This window comes from Rhinolophus ferrumequinum, chromosome 13 (assembly GCF_004115265.2).
Source record: "Rhinolophus ferrumequinum isolate MPI-CBG mRhiFer1 chromosome 13, mRhiFer1_v1.p, whole genome shotgun sequence".
NCBI classification, from domain to species: Eukaryota; Metazoa; Chordata; class Mammalia; order Chiroptera; family Rhinolophidae; genus Rhinolophus; species Rhinolophus ferrumequinum.
In genome coordinates this window covers 2708062-2725356 of record NC_046296.1, presented here as the reverse complement: position 1 = coordinate 2725356, position 17295 = coordinate 2708062, and the positions used below count along the sequence as shown (strand labels likewise).

The 17295-nt window shown below is 39.2% G+C and overlaps 1 protein-coding gene across 1 annotated transcript in view; it reads left to right on the top strand.

The window, feature by feature from the left end:
* The first annotated feature begins 240 nt into the window (after positions 1-240).
* The window catches only part of IL1RL2 (interleukin 1 receptor like 2), a 40987-nt gene continuing 23932 nt past the window's right edge, over positions 241-17295 (top strand). Inside the window, 5 exon segments of the mRNA XM_033125372.1 lie at positions 241-354; positions 1059-1127; positions 1950-2184; positions 4265-4460; positions 16216-16375. Of these exon segments, the coding sequence (XP_032981263.1) occupies positions 1070-1127; positions 1950-2184; positions 4265-4460; positions 16216-16375 (649 nt within the window). The 5' untranslated portion in view covers positions 241-354; positions 1059-1069.

Here is a 17295-nt window from a genome sequence, read left to right as displayed (position 1 = left end):
ACTGTTCACATGGGGTTTGGAAAGGAATGAGTAATTCAGTTATAGGGACAATTCAGAATGGATTTAAGCAAACATTATGGGGTGAGGAAAGATTTATTAGCTGCCAGAAAATTTGGCAGCAAGCCTTCCAACCCACTTCCCATGATGCCACGTTCCTTCTTACACACCCCCTTAGAGAAAGTAGGACTGCCCCGCCCACAGTGGCAAAGGTCAGCCTGATGTGGAACCGCCTGACAGGATTCAGTCCCTGGGTGTAAGGTCCTCCACTCTTCAGAGCTGCACGCTCCCATCCTGTCCCACAGGTAGAAACTAGGCTGGTAGTCCGCGGCCCAGCCAGCGCAGTGGGCGCCCACGGTAGGTGTGCAGGGAGAGAGGTGGCAAAAATGTGCGCGACCCGGAGGCCAGAGATCGGAACTCCTGGGCGTTCGGCCGACCCGCTGGGCGACCTTGGGGAGCAGACGCCCGCCGTCTCTGGGCGAAGGTGTGGAGCCCTCATCTACCTGCCCATCCAGCGGCGCTCAGCCTTGCTCCCTGTTTTCCTGCGGGTCTCTGTCAGGTAGACCTCCGCGGGCTTCTCTCCAGTGAGTTGGTGTTTGGGGTGTCTGTTTACACCGCCGGCCCTGCTGATCCTGAGAACAAGGAGGCACACGGTGGGGACCCAGAGCCCCGGGGAGGCGTGCCTCCCACGGGGCGCAGGACTCTGACACTACCTCGCTGCCAGATGGCAGAAGGGGATGTCACCGCGTTTCCAGAGGAGGAACAGAGCACCTTGGGGGAGACGCCACTCCTGCAGCCAACCCTGCCTTCCCCACCGTGCCTCCCAGCCCTCCCACGGGTCCTCTACGTGCTGGATCCCGGAGGTCGGGCGCTTAGAGTAGCAGGGAGCAGGGGAGGGAGCGTTCTTTGGGGGCAGGTCCGGGTAAATGTGGGGCCCAAAGTGGAGGGCTTCCCACAAAGAAGGGAAGGTCGGTGGCCTGGCCTGAGATCTCGTGACGTTCGGAGGTCGCAGGAGCCCACTCTGCCCCTTCCCCTCCCACCCTGGGCTCTCTTCCTTGTAGCCGGATGCGGGATGGTGTCCTTGCTGTTGTGCGGCGTGTCCATCGCGCTTCCACTTTTTATCAGAGCAGGTACGTTCGGTCTGTCCTCGGGTCTCAGGCCCTCACCCTCGCACCTCCCCGCCACTCGGCACCTCGGGGGATCGCGTGGGACCCAAGCCTTCCTGATTACACCTTCCCACGCACGGGACTAGGCAGAATTCCGCTGAACGGGAGTTTGACTTCCAAGAGTCTGATGCTCAGCCCCAAATGTCACCTTTGAGCTTTTAGGTGACTTTGGGGAGGGCGGGGCAGGGCGGTTATTAGGCAAATTTGCGGATCAGGACTTAAGTTAAAAATGCTCCGATGGATGAAATGCTGTCTATTTTATACGACAAAGGGTCATTTTACGACCCAGGGTAAAAGCAAAGACATCATCAACAGAACAAATTTCTTCCAAGAAAAACTAAGCAATTTGGTAGACACAAACTTTAAAGAGAGCGTATTTGTTAACAGTCCTTTTGGAGATGAGATGCTTACATCTTTTATTCAAGACAGAGTGACAAAACTGGATGGCAGAACAAAAAGAAAACAGGGCAAGAAGGGCTCAGAAGAGGGACGTTTTCTCTGATGGAAGAGGATGATAGAATGAAGGCTTTTAGAGTGGAAGGGAAATAGGAATTATACCAGATGGAGAAGATGACTTGTGAGGAGGAAACTGAGTAAATACTGTCCTTATGGACACGTTCAAAGGACTTTGAATTATGCTTTCAAATCAACAGACTATTTTTGGGAAACTCCTTCACTGAGAAAACTAAAATAAAATTGGCTAGAAAATGGAGACATTTATTAAGACTTTTTTATTATTATTTTTTGACATCTGTCATGATTATTCTTTTCCCTTTCTGTCCCTAGATGAATGTCAGAACGTTAGTGTGCAAAACGAGGCTCCTTTAGTAAGCCAGCCTTTTGCTTTTAATTGCACGTACCCTCCGCTAACATCGGGGAAAGCTTATGTAACGTGGTATAAACATCCGAGCAAAATTCCAGTCTCCAAATATATATGGTCTCGAATTCACCAGGACCAAAACTGGATTTTGTTTCTCCCCCTGACATGGGAGGACTCCGGAATCTATCAATGTGTTATAAAGTAAGTTCCTCATTTAAAATAGAACTAACACTCTCTTTCTCTCTCTCATGTATACATTATAACTATATGTGTATAATTCTTTTAAGAAAATTCTTAACAAACTCTTAATAAACAGAAAACTCAATGAAAAGAATACAGTATAGTTCTATAATTGTTACAACGTGGTTTCCAATAAAAATATTTTAAAACAGAACATATTTGTAAATCAATTGTTGGAACATTAAATGAATCTTTTCCCACTGAAATGATGCCACAAGCCAAACAGCCTTCCAAAACCTGTTTATCCCAATATTATAGCTGCCTTTTTTTCTTGGAATGTCAAAAGTTTTTGTGATGGGGAGGAGGGGAGGTACATCTAGATAGGAATAAGCCTCCTTTGAAGCACCTTCTTGTAAGGCATCTGTTATAGAAATTTAACAGTGAGTAAGCATCAAGTATGTTCCAGACCCCACGCTAAGCCCTGTGCTAGAAAGTAATATCAATGAGTGAATGACACAGGTGTGGTGGGAGACAATTGAGCCTGGTGGGGACGGTAGTGAACTGGAAAACATGTGCCCCACCAAAGATGACAGTCTATTCAGCTCAAGTCCATTTTCCAATTTTTGGAAGGAACCTGGAAATGAGAGAGAGAGAGAGAGAGAGAGAGAGAGAGAGAGAGAGAGAGAGAGAGAGAGAGATATGTGGATCAAATTTTGATTCAGGGCCTCAATTTTGTTACCCTCCTGTACTCACATGCATGATCTTAACAAAGTATTTGACCTCTCTGAGCCTTGGTTTTCTTATCTGTAAAATGGAAGTCATGCCGGCTTGGTAGGGTTGAAGTGAAAGTTAGCTGAGAACATGTGTGAAGTAGGTACTCCTGAAATGAAGCTGCATTCTCCCTCTCTTGGTTTCTTCCACTTGGTATTTGCTGGCCCCTATCTGGGTCCCAGGATGACCTGTGTCCCACTCTGATTCATGCCAGATCCTCATTTCGATGTCAGATTTACCCAAGGGACAAAATTACTTAGTGGTACACAAGAAGAAGTGGCCCTTAGCCCATTTACCTGGCCCCTTTCCACCATTTCACTCACGATGTAGATCAAGCTGTTGATATCTTAGGGAGGTCCGCTCTCCTGTTTTTAGTATTAGTTACACATTAGAATTGGAGATTGTATGTGGCACAAATTTATCTGGACATCCGCTGCATTTAAAATATTTAAATCTGAGACTTGTGAAATGGGGGGAAATCCTTCATAGAAAGTGACATAGATATCATCTGTCATGGAAGAAAATAAACGTGAATTTTCACAAATTTTTAACATACAGATATAATACATATTTAGTAAAATATATTTTTACTTTGAAATAATTTCAAACTCACATAAAATTTGCAAGAATAGTATAAAGAACTCTCACCTACCCTTTACTTAGATTCCCCATTATTTAATATATTGTCACACTTACCTTATTATTCTCTCTCTCCATATATATGTATATTACACACAATATTTTTTTCTCAATGTTTTTTTCCAAATCATTTGAGATGTATGCATTATGTCCCTTTACCCTTTAGTATTTCAATGTATATTTCCTATCAATAAGAGTATTCTCTTTCCAGTAGAGGATCCAATCCAAGATCATGCATTGCCTTTGGTGGTCATGTATGTTTAATTTCTTTTCATCCAGAACAGCTTCTCAGTCTGTTTTTCGTGACATTGACATTTTGAAGGCATATAGGCAATTATTTTGTATCCATTAATTTGAGTTTGCCAGATATTTCTTCGTGAGCCTCCTTGGCTGCAATACTATGCAAGTGGTTTGTGTCCTCTTCAGACAGCACTCAAAGGCACATGGTGTCAGCTTGTCCCTCATTGGCAACATTCATTTGGATCACTTGGTTAAGGTGTCACCCAGAGTGTCCCCTATATAAATAATTTTTTCTTTTGCTGTTAAAGATTTGTGAGATTTATCATCTTGTTTGAGGCAGAGGGTTTGCTCAGTACCTTTAAGATGATGTGAACATATTTGAAAAGAAGCAAAATCATTTGATTTGTGATTGTTTGAGTTTATGAGGTTTCAATCTGTTATTTTCTTCCAGTAACACAAACACGTGTCACCAAATACAAGTAAACCTAACTGTGTTTGAAAAACACAGTTGTGATACTTCCAGAAACAGTCAAATGAATTTATCAGATGAGTACAGACAAATATTACACATTGGAAAAGATGACAGTCTTATGTGTCATCTGAACTTCCCCAAGAGCTGTGATTTGGATTCCGTAAAGTGGTATAAGGTAAAAAAAATGAATTTTCCTATTAATATTTTTTTCTCCTTTTCTTTAAAACCCACTTGCCTTTTCAGTTGAAGTCATATTTTTTAAGGCAGATTGATAAAGAGGTTTGCGTACCTAAGAGGGATCTGTTAGCCAATTGCTATTGATAATCTTACCATGCTAATTATTTACTTTTAAATTTATGGTAATTATAGCTTTGTAATATTTTATTATTTGTATCTACCCTTCCTTTCCCCCGTTATCCTTATTTTTCAAACTATCTATCGTTATTTTTTTTCTAACAGATTAATTAATTACTTTGTTTGAACGGGTACTTATATGCACATGAGTCAATAATCACAAAGTATAAAAAGTCGCCCCCTGGAAAGGCTCCCTCCCACTCCTGATCCATATTTGCTCTGAGCCCATCACACTTTCCTTTCCACGTGGCTGCCATAATTAGTTCCCTGCATTTTTTGCATTATTCTTGTACAATGCTTCATGAGCAAATGACACTGTTCATTTTAGATCCCCTACTTTTTTTGTGTGTGACCAGGGCATCCTATACTCACCTTTCTGCACCCTGTGTGTTTTCACCTTCAAACATTTTCTTTTCTTTTTAAAACAAATTTATTGCATTTATTGGGGTGACATTGGTTAATACAATTATATAGGTTTCAAGTGTACAATTCTATAATCATCAGAATATTGCATTCTGTGTTGACCACCCAAAGTCAAATCTCCTTTTTCACCATATATGTGACCTCCTTGACCCTCCTTTTCCCTCCGGTCACCACCATACTATTGTCTGTATCTACAACTTTTTGTTTGTCTTGTCTGTTTGTTGCCAAAGCAATCACTTCTTTTTGTTTTACTACCTGAAATTCCATTATTAAAATTCTATTTGGGTCAAATTCATAATCTCAAAGGCTGGGGGGAAGGGGATATGGGAAGTTACCAATCAACAGGCATAAAGTTTCAGTTAAACAAGATGAATAAACATAGAGATTGTCTGTACAACATTGTACCTATATTCAACAATACTCTATTGTACACTTTTTGTACAAAAACTTGTCAAGAAAGTAGATCTCTCTCTCGCTCTCTCTCACTCGCTCTCTTTTTCAAGCAAGTAGATCTCGTGTTAAGTGTAATTACCAGAATAAAACAAAATACATTATATTTGGGATTACAAGTTCATGTAAAAGATACAAAAATTATATGATGGAATTAAAATAGTGTTTGGGAATTATTATGAATTAGTCTAACCTCATATCCAGCTGAGGTCTATAGCAATGAAAGAGTGGAAGCTCATGTTAGGGTAGGTGAGGGTTTAGGGTACAGGTAATTCTATGAGATGGAAAAGGGCCTCGCCTGGGGGTAAGAGGTGGGTAGGGAAGGTGTGTTACAAGAGAACGTGAAGAAAGAAGTGGATCACAGAAAAATGGCCTTTAAAAAATTTTTGCCCAAGGAAGTCATATAGAGGGGAGGAAAACACACCCTTTTTTTTTCTTTTCTCTTTTTTTAAATTATTATTTTACATCAATTTCAGGCATACAGCATAGTAGTTAGACATTATATAATTTAAGAAGTGATTCCCCTGACTAGTCTAGTACCCACCTGGCACTATACATAGTTATTACCATGTTATTGACTATATTCCCTGGGCTTTACTTTACATCCCCATGACTAAATTGTAACTACCAATTTGTACGTCTTAATCCCTTCACCTTTTTCACCCTGTCCCCCAATCTCCTCCCATCTATAACCCCAACAATTCTAGTGCCCATCTGACACCATGCATAGTTATTACAATATTATTGACTGTATTCCTTGTGCTTTACCTTACATTCCCACAACTACTGTGTAACAACAAATTTGTACTTCTTAATTTCTTCCCCCTTTTCACCCAATCCCCCAAACCCCTTCCATCTAGCAACTATCAAAATGTTTTATGTATTTATGAGTTTGTTTCTGTTTTGTTCATTTTGTTCTTTAGATTCCACATATAAGTGAAATCATATTGCATCTGTCTTTCACTGTCTGACACCCCACTGAGCACAATATCCCCCAGGTCCATCCCTGTCACTGCAAATGGCAAGAACCTATTTCGTTTCCATGACCAAGCAATATTCCATTGTATGTGTCAACCACCTCCTCTTCATTTATTCTTGACGGACACCCAGGCTGCCTCCACATCTGGGCCATTGTAAACAATCCTACAATGAACATATGGATGCACTTTGGGTCGAAGTAGCATTTTGGGTTACTTCAGATAAATACCCAGAAGTGGAATTACTGGGTGTCTTGTTATAGACTTTGTTTTAAAGTCTATTTTGTCTGTGTAAGTATTGTTATCACTAATTTTTTTTTCCATTTCTGTTTTCATGAAATAACTTTTTCCATCTCTTTACTTTCTGTCTGTGTGTGTCTTTGAATCTGAAGTGAGTCTCTTGTAAGCAGCATATGTAAGGGTCTTGTTTCCTTATCCATTCAGCCACCCTATCTATGTCTTTTGATTGGAGCATTTAATCCATTTACATTGAAAGTAATTGTTGATAGGTATGTAATTATGGCCATTTTATTATTAATATTTTTGATATTTTTTTTCCATCTTAAAGAAGTCCCTCTAAGATTCCTTGTAATACTGGTTTCCTGGTGATGAAGTCCTTTAGCTTTTTTCTTGTCTGGGAAGCTCTTTATCTGTCCTTAGATTCTAAATGGTAGACTTACTGGGAAGAACAATCTGGGTTGTAGGTCCTAGCTTTTCATCACATTGAATATTTTGTGTCAATCCCTTCTGGCCTGCAAAGTTCCTGTTGAGAAATCAGCTGACAATCTTATGGGAGCTCCCTTACAAGTAACTAGCTGCCTTTCTCTTGTTGCTTTTAGGATTCTCATTTGTCTTTAACCTTTGCCATTTAATTATGATGTGTCTTTGTTTGAGTCTGTTTGGGTTCATCTCGTTGTGGGACTCTCTGAATTTTTTCTGCTTGTATGTCTATTTCCTTTGTCAGTTTAAGAAAGTTTTCAGTCATTATTTCTTCAAATAAGGTCTTAATCCCTGCTTTCTCTCTTTTCCTTCTGGTACCTCTGTGACGTGAATGTTGTTATGCCTGCTTGAGGTTGTCCCAGAGTTCTCTTAAACTATCCTCACTTTTTTATATTCTTTTTCTTTTTGCTGTTCCTATTGGGTGTTTTATGCTACCGTATCTTCCAAATCACTGATTTGATCCTCTGCTTCATCTAGTTTGCTGGTGACTCATTCTAGTGCATTCTTCATTTCAGTTATTGTATTTATTTCTTACTGGTTCTTTCTTATGTTTTCTTTGTCCGTTTTTTTATGCTTGCTATCTCTCTGTTGAAATTCTCATTAAGTCCTTTGAGCATATGTACAATCATTAATTTCAACTCTGTATCTGGTAGATTGCTTGCCTCCATTTCATTTAATTATTTTTCTGGAGTTTTCTCCTGTTTTTTTTCATTTGAAACATGTTTGTTTCCTCATTTTGGCTGCTTCTGTGTTTATTTCCATGTATTAGGTAGATCTGCTATGTCTCCCATTCTTCACTTGGTGGCCTTGTGTAGTAGGTGACCTGTGGGGCCCAGTGGCACAGTCTCCTTGGTCACTTGCTCTGGGTGCTCCAGGAGTGTCCCTTGTGTGGATTGTGTGTAGTCTCCTGTTATAGTTGAGTCTTGATTGCTATTGGCATGTCAATGGGTGGGATTGACCCTCAGGCTAATTGGCTGTGGGGTTTGGCCACATCCACAGCTTATGGGCTGCTGTGCAGGGGGCTTACCCCACTGGATGGGATTTGCCCCAGGGAGCTCTGGTGTCTGTTGAAACTACCCTTTGTGTGTGCCACTTATGGGGCTAATTGGGCAGTGTTCTTCTGTAGTCTGAGACCCACCTCCAAGTATGTTGATTCCGGGGCCTCTTTGGAGGGGTTCTGGTGCAGGCTCACATCAGCCACTTCCTGTGACTACCTGGTCGGGGACTACCTGGTAGGAGCTACAAAGTGATCCGCAGCTGGTCTGGACTTGGAGGTAGGTGGGGAGGCCATGCTGTGAACCTAGGATGTCTGCCACCAGTACCAGGTCTGGGGTAGCTCTGTCTGCAAAACCCAGGGCACTCTGAGACCTGCTGCCACCTGCCCAAAACGTTTTCTTTTCTTGACTGTACTGGCAGATGATAGTATGTAAGATGTAATCCTTGGCATGGAGGAACACAGGCCACCACCTGCTTAGGGTTGGCATTAACTTTCCCCAAATGTGCTTGTTAGCACTTGCCAGTACAACCATCTGAGTCAGGAGTTTGCTTTCTGGGAAGGTTTTCATCTACTGATTCAATTTCTTTAATGGTGATAGGATTACACAACTTTCTTGTTTCTTCTTGAATGAATTTGGCAAGTTTTTGTTTACACGGAAATTGCCCATTTCATTAAATGTACCAAATACTGTGGCATGAAATTAGTTTATCATTTCTTCTCTTTTAATGTCTGCTTCTGCAGTAAGATTCAGGTTTTCAATTCCTATTACAATATTTCTCTCTCTCTCTCTCTCTCTCTCTCTCTCTCTCTCTCTCTCTCTCTCTCTCTCTCTCTCTCTCTCTCTCTTTCTATCTCCCCCCATACCTGCACATACATACTCTGACTGTATTAGTCTCATAAGAGATTTGTCAGATCTACTACTCCTTTCAAAGAACCACTTTTTAGCTTTGTTGATCCTATCTACTATGTTTCACATTAGTTTAATTTGTTTCTGTTTTCCTCTCTGACAAGAAATGTGGCAATGAATGTCTTTATTCCTGTCTTTTAATGTACACTTGCCAGTGTTTGAGTGATGACTAGACTTAGAATTGCTGGAGTGTAGGGTGTGCATATGACTAAAGATTCAACTTTATGATGTTTCCAAATTACTCTAAAAATTTTATATTATTTTATTCTGTCACCAGAAGTATTCTGGAGTCCCTAAAATCTTGTGTAGCACTTTGTATTGAAGGACTTAAAATTTTGTCATTTTGACTCATCATTTGACTCATCATTTTGATGAGTATAAAATGTTGCCATACTGTTATTTTAGTTTCCTTTTCCTTAATTGTTAGTAAGACTGGTCAGCTTTTTCCTATGTTTATTGGCCATTTCTGAATCTACTTCTGAACTGCTTACTCATGTCTTTGCCATATTTATTTTTTTCATTTTTCTTACCATTTTCTTGCTTACTTTAGGTGATTTCATATATTTATATTTTTTGGATACCAGTGTTTGAAATGCATTAACATTTTTGTCATTGAAGTATAGCATATACATACAAAATGCATGAATCATAAGTGGAGAAGCTTGATGGATTATTAGAGAGTGAACACACCTTTTAATTACTCCTTCCACCAAGGTTACCGACTAAAACATTGCCAGAATCTCAGGAGGCTCACTTCTGCCATCCTCCAAAATCTGTGTTTCCCTAGTTCCCAAGATAACCACTCTCCTGACTTATAATATCATAGATTAGTTTTGCCAGTATATGAACCTGATTGAAATTGAGTCATGTTGTATGTAGTATTTTGGGCCTGGCTTCCTTCGCTCAATAGTGAACTTGTGAGAATCATCCATGCTGTTGCAGGTCACTCTCATCCATCCATTTTTATTGCTGAATAGTGTTGTATTATTACCAAAGATTTGAACTGTTTCCAATTTTTGGCTGTTAGGAATAAAGCTGCTATGGACATTCTTGTATGTATATTTTGGTTCACATATACATGCATTTCAGTGGGATATTTATGGAAGAATGAACTGGTTAGGTCATAGGGAATATGGTTAAAGTGCATAGAAAATGCAAAAGTGTTTTCCAAAGTGGCTGTGCCAGTTTGCAGCCCCAGCAGCACAGCATGAGTTATTTTTGCTCCAGATATCTGACAGCAAAGGATGTTATCAATCTTTTTAGTTTGGATAGCTGGATAATCATATCCCATTTTGGCTTCAATGAACATTTCTCCTTTACATTTGCTTGTCATTGGATATGTATGTAGTATATGTGTATGTGTATGTATATATGTATATATATTTCATGTTCCTCTTAAAGTATCTTGTCTGCTTTGCTATTTATTTGTCCTGTCCAGGGATTTCTAATTTTTTCTGTAAAGAGCCAAGTACTAACTAAATACTTTAGGCATGTGGGTCAAATGGTCTCTGTTGCAACTACTCAACACTGTTGGGTAGTGTGAAAACAGGTATAGACAATACAGAAGTGAAATATTAGGTTGGTGCAAGAGTAATTGCAGTTTAAAAGGTTAAAAATAATTGGGGCAGCCGATGCTCAGTTGGTTAGAGCGCAAGCTCTGAACGAAAGGGTTGCTGGTTCAATTCCCACATGGGCCAGTGAGCTGCGCCCTCCACAACTAGGTTGAAGGACAACTACTTGGAGCTGATGGGCCCTGGAGAAACACATTGTCCCCCAATACTCCCCAATAAAATTTATTAAAAATAAATAAATAAATAATTGCAAAAAACCACAATTACTTTTGCACCAACCTAATAAATATGTGTGGTTGTGTTCCAATAACATTTTTAAATAAAAAACAGGCAATGAGCCAGGTCCAGCCCTGTGTAGCATGGTAGTTTCTAGTCTTGTCTGCTTTTTTATTGATTTGTAGTAGTTGTTTGCATATCTGGTATGAGTAATTGATAGTTATATGTATGTGTTTCACATACCATGTTTCCCTGAAAATAAGACCTAGCCGGACCATGAGCTCTAATGCACCTTTTGGAGCAAAAATTAATATAAAACCCGGTCTTATATTATGTTATATAAGACCAGGTATTATATATTATATTATATTATATTATATTATATTATATTATATTACATTACATTACATTACATTATATTATATTATATTACATTATATTGGACCCGGTCTTATATTATATTAAAATAAGAACGGGTCTTATATTAATTTTTGCTCCAAAAGACGCATTAGAGCTGATGGTCTGGCTAGGTCTTATTTTCAGGGAAACACGGTATGTTCTTCTAGGCTGTGGCTTATCTTTTTATTTTGTAATGTGGTGTCAGACTTCTTAGTTTTATTATAGTCTAATTTATTAACTTTTCCTTTGTGATTTGTACTTTCTGTGACCTGTTTCTTACACCCAGTTCAGAAGGTATTTTCCTAGATAATCTATAATTTTCATTGTTTTTCTTTTTCCATTGATTTTTAAGTGTGTGATGACAGGTGAGTCAAATTTTATTTTTTTCTGCATGGGTTTATATATAGGTCACCTATTCATTCCTCATTGCTTTGCATGCCACCTCTGGTTTAAATAAAATGTTATTTGTCTGTGGATCCGTTCTGAACTCTCTATGCTGTTCCATTGTTTTATTTGTTCATCCTTGTATTGATTTTTATGGTATTAGGTAAGTCTTGTCAGTTTTGTATCAGTCCTGCAGCTTTTTCTTCTTAAGTGTTGCCTTGGCTATTCTAATTCCACTACTCTTACACATATTTTGTAATCATCTCATAAATTTTCACAGTAATACTGCTGGAACCTCGACTGGAAATTGCACGGAATTTATAGATCAGACTTGATATCCAGTAAAATTACTTTTCTCACTTAGTTCTCCTTTGAGTTGTTATTACCTTATTATTTGTGGCCTTCTAAAGTTTCATATTAATTTTAGAATCAGTGTGTAAATTTCACAAAAAATACTACTTTGTACTTTAATTGTAATTGCAGTGTATTTATCAATAAATTTAGCAAAGATTGATATCTTTACAATTTTGAATCTTCTAAATTATAAACATGCTATTTCCCTGCATTTTGGTTTTCTCTAATTTTTCTAATTTAAATATGGCAGTGTTTTCATGGAATCCATTGTTTTTCACGAAATGTGAACAGAATCATCTCATGATCTTGAAAATAGCTCTTTTGCTCCTTTCAAGGTAAAAGGTATTTTTCTCTGAACACTTTTAGAATTCTCTCCTTGTCTTTGGGTTTTAGTAGTTTACTCTGGTGAGTGGAATTGTTGGTTTCTTATTATATATTCTGCATGGGCTTTGTGTTGCTTTTTGATATTGCGGCTTGGTATCTTTTTCCCCCATCATTATTATTTTCTCAGTCATTAGTTCTTCCAATATAGCTTTTACCTTATTTTCTTTTTCATATTCTTTTGAGACACCTAAAGAATATATATTTAATCTTTTAAAACAGCACATTTCTTATGTGTCTTATGCATTTTCCTTATTTTCAATTGTTTTGTGTGCATGTGCTTCAAAGGGATATTTCTTTCAGATTTGTTTTCCAATTCACTACTTTTATCTTCAGCTTTGTCTCACTTTCTATTAAACTCATTAGTTTATTCCTTAATTTTAGTTACTAGAGTTTTCAATCCTAAAATACTTATTTGTTCTTTTTCTTAATTTATATACATGGTTGAATTTGTCCATCTTATCTTTTAATTTCTTGACCAAATTAAACATAATTATTATAGAGTCCATATCTGATAATTCCATTACTTGGTTTCCCTGTCTGTCTGCCATTTCTCTTAGGTGTAGATCACATTGTCTTATCTCCCCATAGGATTGGTTATTTTGGCTTGAGTGCCAGACATTAAATCTGAAATCTTGTAGAGTTCATTTGAGTCTCTGTATATTATAATATTCCTGAAGAGAGAATTTACCTTTGCTTCTGGCTGATTAAGTATACTTGATTACTTTCACTCAGTGGCCAAAAGATAATTTTAAATTGTTGTTTTAGAGGTTCAGCCAAACTCTGTGGCCATTTATGATCCCAACTGAAGGCCTGAGAGTTCTTTGGGGCTGTTCCGTGTTGGCAAACCCTGACTCTAACGTTTGTCCCCTAAACCCATGTATCTCTCAAAAGCACTGTCTTATCAGTCTATCAGGCATCACCTTCAGAATCATTTAGGATGGTTCGTTCTAAACACTTACTTTGCCATTAGAGAGAAACTCATCTTGATGAACCTTTCAAAGACATCTTTATAGACTTTATATCTACCACCTGTACCTTCTCCACTTGTGAAGATAATACTTGGCACTTAGGAAATGTTTAGTAAATATGTACTGAGTTGATGAATAGACTCCTAGTTCCTTCTGCTTCCCAATATTTTTCATTTTTCTTATCAACTTTAGGCCAATGAACAAAATTAGAATGGCACATATTCAATATCTGCTGTGTATCAGGACATATAAAATGCATCTTGCATATTCTACCTCATTATTCTCTTAGTAATGTTGAGACATAGTAGTTATACACATTGAGACATAATAGTTATACACATGACAAAATCCAGATTGTGGCTTGGAGAACTGAAAAGTGGTCCTTGAAACTGAAGAGGTTGTGGAGGAGAAGTTTCAGGTATTAAAACATCCATTCTTACAGACAGTGAAGCATCCACACTTGGAAAAGCAATGATGTCTCCATTTTTTTTTTTTTTTCCAATTCCAAATTACTCCTGAGTGCCATGATTTCTGCCCCATCGCTGTGCTGAATCTATACTTGCTGAGGTTACTATTGGCTTACCAGCTGCCAAATCTAATGTTCATATTCAACCCTGATGTTAATCTCCTCGGGGCATCCATCTCTCCCGGACATTCCCACCAGTTAAGAACTCACTCTTCTTTCTACCTGACACTTACTCGCTCTTTATCTCTGTTCCCCAACCCCACTGCGTTCTCATCCTCTATGTTTGGGTCTTAGATTTTGGGATTTCAATCTCAGCCATGGTTATCTTCTGTTCTTGCTTTGATTACATTCAAATGGATGGCTCATAGAACCATCCATATACAGATGGCTACCGCCTCTCTTTCTGCCACTTTGATCTTTCTCTCAACCACCAGATACTTTGTCAACAGCGTAATATATATTCTACTTCAGCATTCTCATCTCTGTAGCTCACCAAAGTCACCATGTTTAGAACCACTTTAATCTTACTCCCAAATCTGATCATTCTCCTATCTAACTATACCTTTACATATCCAAGGTGGGACCACAGAAGTCCTGTTCCCTCTCCATATTCCAAATTTGTCACTAAGTTCTGTGGATTGGAATTACCTAAAATTGTCTTTGTATTCCCTTCTTGCTGTCACCACTGTACTGCCTTAGTTCATGCTTTGCTTAGCCTAGTTTATGGAAATAACTTCCTAGTTTTTGGATTGCCCCATCTTTAATCCTTTCCCACACAACAACTAGATAGATCATTCTCAAAAACAAAGTTAAACATCTTATTCCCTTTCTTATAAAGCTTCAGATGTTCATCCCTCTTTCATGGTTTTTTATGATTGAGCTGCGGCTCCTCGACAATAGAAACATAGAAAGAGAGGCCCAGAGATTGCATCTTCCAAGCCAACCAGGGCAGAGGTTTCCAGTCCAAAGATTTAAGCTTTTTGTTTGTTGCTACTCTGAAGAAGGCAACATCACATTATCAGGGTCTGATGTCTTCATTCATCTGGCTCTTAGTAATTCCCATTCTATTTGGTAAGCAGTTGTCCAGTTATAATTTAGTTTACCAGATAGGGTGTTTACAAACAAATAATGCAAGACTTCTAGAAAGTTGTAGTTCATGTTGTAAGTAAGCAAATGCTTGTTCTGGCATTATTTCACCTTTCAAAATTGATTTGTTAACACGATGGCAGAGAATGAGGTCTTATACTGAATTGCGGCTGGCTCATTAAGGGGACAGCTCAAAACTTGGGCAAACAAATCTTTATTTATAAATTTGGGGTTTGCATGTTTGTCGTCTCTGTTATAATGATTGTGAGTTTCCAGATGTCAGGGACGGCATCTTATCCCTGCATGGCCAGGACCTCCCACAGTGCTAGCAAGAGCAAGTCTTAAATGTTTGAATGAATGAAATGGACTCAATTATCCAAGAAGTCACTCTATAGAGAGGAGCTTCCTGAAGAAAGAGGGAGAGGTTGAAGGCAGAGTTCTGTCTGTGAGATGGAAGAAATGGCGATTAGCATGAGACTGTGAGCTTCTGACAGGACAGGTGAATGGTGAGGCTGGCCCTCAGGATGGTTCCTGAGGATGACAAGGGAGAAAGGCGTCCCTAAGATTACCCAGTCTTCAAGTCAGTTTGGTGAGGCTGTTTCCTTGTTGTTGCAGTGGAGGTGTGGGAGACGTAAGAAGTGACATGACATCTGCTGTCCATAAACCTGGTCAGCATATTTTGGCTATGGCTCAAGTCACCAAACAGAATGTTGGGGGTGAGTTATTGTGGACCTCTGGAAAGTCCAGCATTCGATAGGTGCAGGTGTTATTGGGCCTGTGGCATAGTGGAAGTAGTCATTATTCACCGGGGCTGGCTGTCTTGGCAAAGGAGCCTGGTGCCATTACACGCTGGTCCATTGGGAAAGATGGGCCCCTGTAGGTGGAGGACCTTTCTGCCTGTTCACATCCTCTTATCAAACTCCTTATGGCCCAGTGTCAGTCCTCCCTGATGTCTTCCTTCCAGCTTACGCAGGCCTCTGTCCACGCAACTTTTATTAAACTTAACATTTACCCCAATCATTTTAGCCTGTTAAAAGTTTTTTGTCAGCTCTTCTGGATATATATATATATATATATATATATATATATATATATATTCAGTTAGGTAAAGACTATATATCTAGTCTTCAGTTAGGTTATAAACTACCTGACGTTTGGGGCCTGATGATTTCTTGCATCCCCTCACACCTGATAAGATGATACTAGGTAATAATGTAATCGACACCCAACATATTTTTTGAATGGAAATTTTTTCCCCTTTTTTTTGTATTTAGGACTGTAAAGAGATTAAAGGAGAGCGGTTTTACTAACTGGGAATAAAGCTTTCAGTGAACAATGTCTCAGCAGAAGACAGAGGGAACTATACGTGTCAAGCCAGACTGATACATGCAGGGAGAGAATTCACGGTTTTAAACAAAATTACTGTGGATACCAGTAAGTACACTCATACCCACTGCCTGGACTCCCTTGGCTTTGCGTTATACGGCTCTCTGACTGACAGAAGTGATTCTTGATCTTGATCTTCCTGAAGGTTAGCAGGCTCTCAAGCTTGTCATTACTAGAATCAGGGCAGAAAGAGTGAGGCAAAAGGATACGAGCAGTTTTGTTTCCTCGTCTGAAAAGACAGAATACTCAAACTCTCAGTTTATTTATGAAAATTAAGTGAGATCACATATGTAGAGTAGCTATTAGGGTGCATGGCCAAGTGTAGGTATTCAGCAAGTGATGGATATTAAAAATATTACTCTATTTCCCTCCACCCTCACTGGTGTTACTCTTCTGTGGGCCATTCCAGCCTTGACTTCCGCAGGCACTGCAGAGTTCAAGTCTCTAGAGTTGGTTTCAGGATGCCCAGTGCACATGAGACTTTAGTTCTTGAACATACGACCTAGAGATTTGAAAGCCAACTCTTAGGGATAGAAGAAACCCTAAGAATAATTTAGCTCAAGCCATTAATTTTACAAAGGTCTGGGTGGTGAGTGACCTATGGAAGCTTTCAAAGCTGGTTAGTGACAGAAACAGGGCCAGAACTCAAGCCTTCAGGGCCCAAGCTAACATTTTTCTTCTAAGCACATTCAGCAAGGAGTCCCCTCTATGTTGTCTTTCACTTTTACTTGTTTTTTCAAATAGAGTTGTGTTTTATATTTACCTATCTAAATGGAAAGAACTGAAGGCTGACTGTATCTTTCACTTGGAACTTCATGTGCGTCACGAATTTCTGTCAGACTTCCTGTCCTGGGGGATACTTAAAGATTTCTTGACAATGTGGCTCTCTTAGGGGATATGTTCAGCCTGGGTGGCTTCCTGCTTCCTACCTGGGACACCTTAATTATGAAAATTAATTGCAATTGATT